Genomic DNA, 9,010 nt, shown 5'->3' with positions numbered 1-9,010 from the left:
CCCTGTGGATTACTACCCCTTTCTTCTATACATGGGGACCGATGACACAACAACGAATCTAAAAACTAACAAGATTACGAACAGCAAGGGAAGAAAGTTGAAGAATTAGGAGCTCTACACTTCCAATGAAAGGTCAACATCCAATGAGGGAGCAAAGGATTTTAGAAATGAACCACTGCCTCAAAAGCTGGTGTCATCAAAAGAACTTTGGGTTCCTAGGCCATGGTCTGCATTACCTATCTGATGGTCTACTGGCAAGGGATGGAGTGAACCTTACAAGAGCTGGAAAGAATATATTTGGAAAATGACTGACTCATCAGAAGGGCTTTAAACTAAAATTGAGGGGGCAGAGGGGCCAGAGTTGCTTGAGGTCTTGCAAGATATGTATTTGAATCCTAAGAAAAATGCATCAAAGGGATTAGTTTTGCCTGCACGTATTCAAGCCTTAAGATCAAATGCATACCAAGCCAGAATTGAGAAGATGACTTCCTCGTCAGGCACTGAGTCGTGCCTGACCCTAAGTCACTCTATGGATCAGCAGTTTCCATGCCCCTCTGTCCTGCATTGCCTCCTTGAGATCCACCATGGTCATCCCAGTGTCATCTGTTACAGTGTCCAGCCAGTGGGGACTAAGGTGGCCCCTTCTCCTTTTTCTGCTGACACTCCCAGCATAATTGACTTTTCAAGTGAGTCAGCTCTCATGACATGACCAAAGTATGACACCCATTGTTAGGCAATCTTGGCTTCAAGTGATATTTTTGCTTTGTTATTTTTGCTATTATGAGATGCATAATAGTTGCCTCTGTACCAGATTTCAAAGGTGTCCATCCTTCTCCTATCTGCCTTTTTCAGAGTCCTAAGTTTCACAGCCATAAGTAGCAATTGGAAAAATTGTGTTAACTAATCTGCATTAGGTTGTGAGGCTGATGTCTCTACTCTTCCAGATGTTATTCGTGCCAGATATTGCAGTTCTTCCATGTGTTACATGCCTTCTGATCTCAGACAGTAACAGACAACAAATGCTGCCTCTGAAAAAAAGCTGAAGAAACAGTGGACTATCTGATTAGTTGCTGCAAGAAAATCACACAGATTAATCACAAGCAAAAAGGCATGGCAAAGTAGCAACAATGGTGCATTGAAAGATCTGCAAGAAATACCATTTGCCTGCAAGCAAGAACTGTTGGGAACATAAAACTGAGAAAGTAATAGAGAATGAAGAAGCTAAAATTCTGTGGGACTTTATAATTGAAACATATAAGCACTTACTACATAAGACTTAACAACTGTTAATAAGAAAGACAAAAAAATCTGGATAGCGGATGTTGCAATAGCTGGAGAGAGCAGAATAGAAGAGAAAGAGCTGGAGAAAATAACAAAATACAAAGACCTGCAAATAAAAGCAGAACAATTGTGGCAAAAGAAAGCAAAGATAGCAACAATAGTAATAGATGCCTTGGGTGCAATCCCAATACAACTAAGGCACTTGAACACCATCAGCATTGACAAAATCACCATCAGTCAATCGTAAAAAGCAGCTTTACTTGGATCAGCTTACATCCTGCAACAGTATCTTTAACACCCATCTAACAGAACATCTATCCTTGTTCCTTGGAAAGGACTTCATAGGTCAGTGGTTCTCAACCTTTTTAATGCCGCGACCCCCAACTGGTTGTAAGTTGATGACTACCCAACTGGTTGTAAGTGGAGGACTACCCAACCGGTCGTAAGTTGAGGACTTTCCCTGCCCGGGAGTGCTGCGCATGCGTGGTGCCGCCCCCTGCGCCAGCCGAGGTGTAGCTGGCAAGCGGCAGAGACGGAGCAGGCCTACCACCGGCTGGGCCACCAGCTGGCCCAGGCCAAGGGAGATAAGGCACCCGCCGGGCGCCACGATCCCTCCCTGCGCCCGCCGGCCTCCCACCTCCGGCCCTCTTTTACTTACATTTTTAGTAGTTGCTCAGCAGGGAAGGGTGGAAACTTCCAGACAGCTCGTCTTCACTGCAGACAACTTGCAGCACCGTTTGCAGAATGGGACTTTTGGCGGGCTCAGCAGGGCAAAGACAGCCTGGACAATTCCTATTGGCTTTTGAAAGCCAATAGAATTAGACTCTGTTCAAGAGAGTCTATTCTATTGGCTTTCAAAAGCCAATAGAATAAAAGGGAGTAGCACAGCTAAGGAAAAGGGGGAAAATGGCGGACTGCATTGTTTGGCGACCCCCGTGAAATGGTCGTTCGACCCCAAATGGTGTCATGACCCACAGGTTGAGAACCGCTGTCATAGGTGGATAAAACTAAATCCAGTCTAAAAATCTGGCTAACTGCACAAAAAACATAATAAAAATCATACTGTAGATCAGAGTGTCTCAAACTTTGCATCTTTTAAGACGTTTAGACTTAAACTTCCATAATTCTGAGACTTGAAGTCTACATATCTTAAAGACTGGGATTGAGAATTGCGGCTTTGGCATGCCATAATGCAAAATAGAATGAGGGAATCCAACATTTCCATACACTCACAGAACCTACCCCAGGCTCTTGAGGAACCCAAAGGCAGGGGAACCATCTGCGCTGCTTGCCATCTAATATCCGAAGCACCTGGGCCCTCATCAAGATAGCTTTTATCCCAATTGTTCTGAGGAGTTTGGGGAGATAAAACAATGGAAACCAAGGAAGACAAGAATCAAAACTGCCCAACTTGGGAATGAGCTCAGGGTAGAGGCTGCTGCTTCTGCTCTGTGGTTGCCTCATCAGGTTGTCGGCCAAAGCAACTTGCTTAGAGAGACAAGTGTCCTTTTATAGAGGCAAGACAAGGGAGATCCCCTACCTCATCACCATAACAGTGATGTTACGGTGCAGCTGTTTGTTTCTTCAATATATATATATAGTTGTCCATTACACAATCATGATTCTGGTGTGAGAAGTAAGTCTTCATCCTGGTTCATCCAAGCCGGGAATAAATAGGCAACATGGAGACTGCTTTGGGAAGAAGGTTACAGTTTATTGAAGAAGCAGAAAGATGGTCCTTGCGGGAAGGAGCAAAGGAGAGGAAAGAGAGAGAACACATGGGCAGTAGGTTTTTTTTATACCCTCTCTAGCCTTGTTTGGAATAGTTTCCTGTTCCTGTGGCATGAACCTTGAGGCTGTTCCTGTGTTTGTCTAGGCCTTGATATCTATGGTTTAATTCTATTATATCCTGCTTCCCAGGTGATGGGGCTAATGACTCCTAGAGTTTGGGTGGGGTATGCAGATCTTCTCTTTGTCTTCTTGATTGCTCTGGCTCCAGCTTTCTGATGGTTTTACATCTGCATTTGTATGGGGCTAAAGTCTTGCTTGGGGCAGAGAGATAGATTTGGGGCCAGGTTTGGTTTTAAAAAGTCCTTTTGAGGAAAAATATATTTTTCTGCCCTTTTTAATATTTCTTTCTCTGGGCTAACTTCCCTCACTGGGCAGTTCACAAAATTCAAACACAAAAATGTAGCAAAAGTTATATCATAAATACAATGGGAACACATTAAAAACAAGGGGTTTTCATGGGGTTTGGGATTATCAAACTATTTAAAAAATAATCTGCAGGAGTGAAATCCAATTTACTACTAATGTAGCTGGGTCCACAGGCAGGATGGCACTGCCAAGCTTTCGGACCCTTTCTAAAGCCAATCTAAGTTCCAGCAGAACTGATGCTCCAGTTTGCTGATATAGTTGCTCAGATTCACCAGGGTCCTGACCGCATGGCAGAGCTTGTAGCAATCAGGGAAGCATTTTCACATATCTTATTGAAAGACAGGAACTTTAGCATTAAATATTAAGGCCTGTTTTGTTAGAAAAAGTGGTACCAGACTACTGACTTTATGGAACACAGTATTTCTTAACAGTCAAAGCCTATGTAAATATCTTCTACTTGATCTTGAGTCAGTGGTAAGCAAAGAAAAATTGTTTTGTGGGGCTGCTTTTCAAGACCATTTGGAAAGTCAAATTATTTTATTCCACCTTTATTCTTTTGTAAAAATAACTCAGGGTTGTGAACGTAACACTCCTTCCTCTTATTTTTCCCACGACAAGTGTGAGTAGGTTGGACTGAGAGTGGCTGGTCCGAGGTCACCCAGCCATCTTTCTTACCTAAGGCAGGATTAGAACTCACTGTCTCTTGGTTTCTAGCTGGGTGTCGGGTCTGCCACTACATCGCTTCAGCCCTGCTTCGCTTCGATGGCATCCTGCCACAAAAGGGGGGGGAGGAGGAAGGAGATATGGGGGGGAATAACAGGATGAGGGGGGACCAGAAGTGCCAGCCGGGAACAGAACCTGGCAGATCCAAGGACTGAAGCATGAGAACAGAATGTGAAAGAGGTGCCAAACTTTAGGACTGTTACCAAAACACCTTGTTTGAACTCCTTTGGACATTTACAAAAAGACCCGGGGGGGGGGGGAAGGCCTGGGAGAAGCGAAAAACACTGGGTTTACGTGGGCACATTCGGATCTGGCTTTGCTAAGCTGTAACCACTTGGCTTCAGTAAAAGTTATGCCTTTTACTACAAATGCAGTCAAGGGTCTTTCTTTTCTGAACATCCAAGCCTCACACTGGATGCCTTAACCGTAGAATTCCCTCTAATGATCCCAAATGCTGTGTGGTGCAAGGACTGGACATTAGGCCCTCCACTGTTGCCAAGAAGTATCGGGCATCGTTCAAAGTGCTGGTTTTAACGTGACTGACATATAGGCACTTTTGTGACTGCTTCATCCAATGGGATTTGACCTCTTCTATTCCTCCCTCCCATTGAAATATTCAGTAATTTTACTTTAACTTAATTTGAATTTTAATTTACTATGAAAATTGTATCATTGGGTTTTAGAGTTGTAGTGAACCAGCCAGTTGCGAAATGTGACAGGACATAGAATTCTTTTCATGACTTGTTTCGTTCTAATCTACTTTCCTAAAGGAATCTTTTAGACAAATTTCTGGCATTTTGTCATTTCTGCTTCTATGCTTGCTTCATCTTTAGATTATGGTAGCTTCAATCTCGTCTCAGCCTTGTGTGTGTTTTCCTCACCCACAACCTCCTTTCCTGCGTGCTTCCACCAAGTGTCCCTTTTTTATTCTTCCAATTAGCCCTATTCCATATATTTCCCCTTTTTTTTGCTCTGTTCTGAGCAGTTCAGGTAGGTCACAATGAGTGCAAAATTTGATTTAGTGCTATTTGTAAATGGATACCAGGTAATGCTCGAATCAAATGTCAGTTAGTGCACATGGGCAGTTGAGATAAGCACATGCAATTGTTTGTGCAAAATGTTCCATGTGAGGAAGGCCCAGCAGAGGCTTTTTTTGAGAAAATAGGAGAACAGATATGCTTTGAATATGGACTTATCTTTTTACTGTAATACAGTATTTTGTTAAAAATGTATGGTTAAAATTTTAACTGTCTTTCCATTAAGCTAAAACCATTACCTTATTTTCCATAGAAATATTACTTCAAATAGTGCAAATCCAAATAATGTGAACTTTTTGTGTAATTAATTGCACTAATCAAGATGCATTTGTAATCTTTTCTTAGGTCTGCTTTCCATTCAGTCTTTTGGGAAATGATGTCAGGTTTCCAAAATCAAAAAAAAAGACACACTATGTTTTTTCCAAGCAGATTTTTTTATTGTTCTTACCTCAAAAATCTTGAAAACTAAAGCATGCTGCCCCCCCCCCCCCAGCATTTCCTCTCAGAACTATTCAGGAAGGGCCGTCTTCACCCTCTTTCTCTCACATAAACTCTCTGAATGGAGTTGTTCCTTGCTCCTCCAGAATGACCTCCCATCCCCTCTGGGAATCTGAACCACATTCCATCACACATGTATGATAATGCATGTACACGTAACATCCTGCCAAAAACCCAACTTAGTTGGCTACCAATTTTGCATTACAAGAGTATATATAACATTATGATTCCAAATTATCTATTTTCAATACTTTTATTATATCACACATAGCACAGAAGAGTGCCAGATGAGGGTGACACAAATACAGCTCAGATTACTTCGCTATTCCCAGAAGGGTCATGAAGTCACTCCTAGTCTTCTCTCCATTCTTTTGGAGTAAGTCGACCAACTGGAGAGAAATTCCATGCAATTGGAAGCTGGATGCAAGCCTGCAAGAGTGATCAGAAATTAACCATAATCATTGCAGCAATTCTGTTCACACATATTTACCCACAGCTGATGACTCAGCCCAAGTGCTTGAACTGACACAATTAAGCAAACCCAACAACTGAAGGAAGGATAGAGTTCTTAAAACTGCCCTGAAGTCTACCAAATACTTACATAAGCCCAAGTGCCAACAGCAAACGCCACCCCAGAAATGAGAACGAGGTTGCCATACTTGTCATGGAAATCAGGTTCAAGTTTGCGGTGAGCCTGTCTCCTCACAGTATGTTGAATGCCACGGGCTGGAATACAAAGCTGTCTGTGTTGAAAACAGCTCACCAATCAACTAAGCAAACTGACATGAAGCACATATTATTGTTATCCTGCTTTTGCTGCTGACTATACTAAGCTCTGAAATACAATTAATGGGCAGTCACAGCAGGACTGGACTACTCTCCTCCTTCTCTGGCATTTTTTAATTGAGGCTGGCTGCTTTTTATATTTTCTAATTTTGAAGCCGAGTTCAACATTTATAAGGTTAGCTGATTTGCTACTGTGACAGGCATGTTCACAATATTTGTGCATGAACCCTTAACATACATATTTATGCAAACCTATTTTTATTAAACATTTCAGTGGAAAATCTGTGTTTTCTTCAAGAAAAGAAATGCCTGATTTTTATGGTCAGCCGTATCAGGAGGAAGGACCCAAGACCAGCTTCTAAGCTTCCGCCTGGCATCCATTTGGAGCCTGGACTGCTTCATAAGGAGCAGGTGCCAGGGAAGGGAGAGGGGGTGCCCAGGTCTTCTTGAATTGAGCAGGCTAGGCAGGCACAGCCCACAGCTGGTCCTGAAAGCTCTGCACCTTTTTCGACCATGTAATGAATGGACTGAGCTGTGGTGAGAAGGGGCTTAGGAGACCCAACATGGAATATCTGCAGGCTGAAGCACCAGAGTGAAGGTCCAGATCTGGGGATATTCCATCTTTGACCTTGGATGGGGTAATCCTTCTCCCTTCAAAGCTGGGATGTAATGGGGGAGGGGGAGGACTGGCTGCTCCTGCTTGAAAAACAGGTCAGTTGTGCCCAGGAAGACACGACTCCATCTGCAGCTCTTCTCCTAGGCAGGGGAGAGAGCGCCTTCACTCGTGCACCTCGCAGCTTGACTACTGCAACATGCCCTACGTGGGGTTGCCCTCAAAGACCACTCAGGCGGGCCAGAATCCAGCGGCACGGACAGGAACGGGCAGGCACGGGGACTGCTTCTGCCCGTGGAAAAAGCCCTCCCCGGTGCGGGGCCTGGCGAGCGGAGGGGCTGCCGCAGGCGGGTTCCACTGATCCAACGGGGTCACCCATCGGGACCCCCGAAGCGTGCCCGCCCTGCCCCCCCCGGGAAACGGCTCCCCCAGGGCCCAGCTGGGCCCCTCCGCGGGCCGGGGGGGGCAGGGAAGAGCCTGCAGGGCCCCCCACTGGCGCTGGGCCATCGCCGCCCTGCCCTCGCGGGTCCTGCTGCAAAGCTCTGGGTTGTGGGCAGCTGCCCAAGGTCGAGGGGCATAAAAGGGGAAGGCCTTTATCATCTCCCGGGTCGGGCTGCCCGTTACGTGGGAACCGGCTGACTCGGCCTCAGAGGCTCGCAGAGGAGCCGCTCGGCGCCTGCGCTTCTCCGAGGCCCCCCAGGGCGGCTGACTTCCCAACCAAACCGGGCGGTTTAATAGGGGCCGTAAGCTAAAAATTAGCTTCTTTTTCGCTGCAAGAGCCAGTCGGATGCCGAGGAGACGGCAAAGGCAGCGGTAGGCTGCAAATAAGAACGAGGGTGGCACAGGCACAGCATGCAACTAGTCCTCATTGAGGCGCACCCCTCCCTCCCCATGCGTCGGAGATGTTTCGCCCACCTCCATCAGGCCTGCCGAGGAGAGCACACTCACCCGAAAGGCCCAAAGCTCTTCGCGCCAAAGGAAACATCTCGAAAGCCCAACGCGCTTCTCCGGTCACCTCACCGGGCAAGAGAAGAACGAAATGGCCGCTGCGTTGGACGCCACACTCTCGCGCCCTCCGCGGGGCGGGCAGCGGTGCATCCTGGGAGATGTAGTTTGGCAAGAAAAAGGGGGCGCGGGGCGCCGCAATCGCACAGGGAAGCGAACCGCGGCGCCTGAGGGGGCTCCGAACGGCGCACGTTTCGGGCCCGGCTCAGAAGAGACGCGTCGCCCGTCAACGTCGCGTCTCTCCGCCGCGCATCCCTGGCGGAGTCTTCAAGGTCCCCGCCAGCGCCCTTTCCCCGCGTCGTCAGGATGGCCGAGCCGTCTAAGGCGCCAGACTCAAGGCGGAGAGCCTTCTCGGAAGGTGGGGCGTTCAGGTCTCCGAATGGAGGCGTGGGTTCGAATCCCACCTCCGACAGGCTTCGTTTTGGGGTCGGCTTCGGGAACGTTCAGCCGCAGCAAATGGCGCGGCGGAGAGGCTGCGAAGACGCCGCCGACGCTGCAAGCGGTGCGGGGCGGTGGAAAGGCCGTCCCGCGGAAAGAGCGTTTTTGGCAGCAGAGCGCAAAATCAACTGTGCCAGAGGCGAAAGACGCGCAGGCGCCCCAAGGCCCGGCGGGGCCGGGCGGAGGGGCTTCCCCTCTCTCGAGGCGTCGCTCCCTGCCGCGGGATGAACGCAAGCTTCTTTCTTTCCCCGGGCGCCCCCCCCCCCGAGACCGCCTCGCCCGGGAGCTGCCGGCCACTTCTCCGGTTCCCTCCGGCCGCCGCCGAGGAAGAGCGCCGCGGCCGCTCCTGAAGGGGGCTTGGCGCGCCCGAACCCCGCCGGCTGCCGCTCAGCCTCGGTCCAGACAGGGAAGAACCTGCCTCCTGAGCAAGTTGATCGCTTCTGTGAAATTAATAGAATTTTTTAACAAAGAA

At 47.6% G+C, this 9,010-nt stretch overlaps 1 protein-coding gene across 1 annotated transcript; it reads right to left on the bottom strand.

The window, feature by feature from the left end:
- Window positions 1-5,930: 5,930 nt before the first annotated feature.
- Window positions 5,931-8,616, bottom strand: LOC120310068 (cytochrome c oxidase subunit 7B, mitochondrial). Its single transcript, XM_039348025.1, has 3 exons — window positions 8,044-8,616; window positions 6,298-6,422; window positions 5,931-6,125 (listed from the first exon to the last, which is right to left on the bottom strand). Exons 1-3 carry the CDS (start codon window positions 8,078-8,080, stop codon window positions 6,048-6,050), a joined length of 240 nt encoding a protein of 79 aa, XP_039203959.1. The 5' UTR covers window positions 8,081-8,616; the 3' UTR covers window positions 5,931-6,047.
- Between the last annotated feature and the right edge of the window lie 394 nt (window positions 8,617-9,010).

Source organism: Crotalus tigris, unplaced genomic scaffold (assembly GCF_016545835.1).
Source record: "Crotalus tigris isolate CLP2741 ecotype Arizona unplaced genomic scaffold, ASM1654583v1 scf7180000018107.405212, whole genome shotgun sequence".
NCBI lineage: Eukaryota > Metazoa > Chordata > Lepidosauria > Squamata > Viperidae > Crotalus > Crotalus tigris.
The sequence above is the reverse complement of the archived record's forward strand: the minus strand, read 5'-3'. Positions and strand labels throughout refer to the sequence as shown.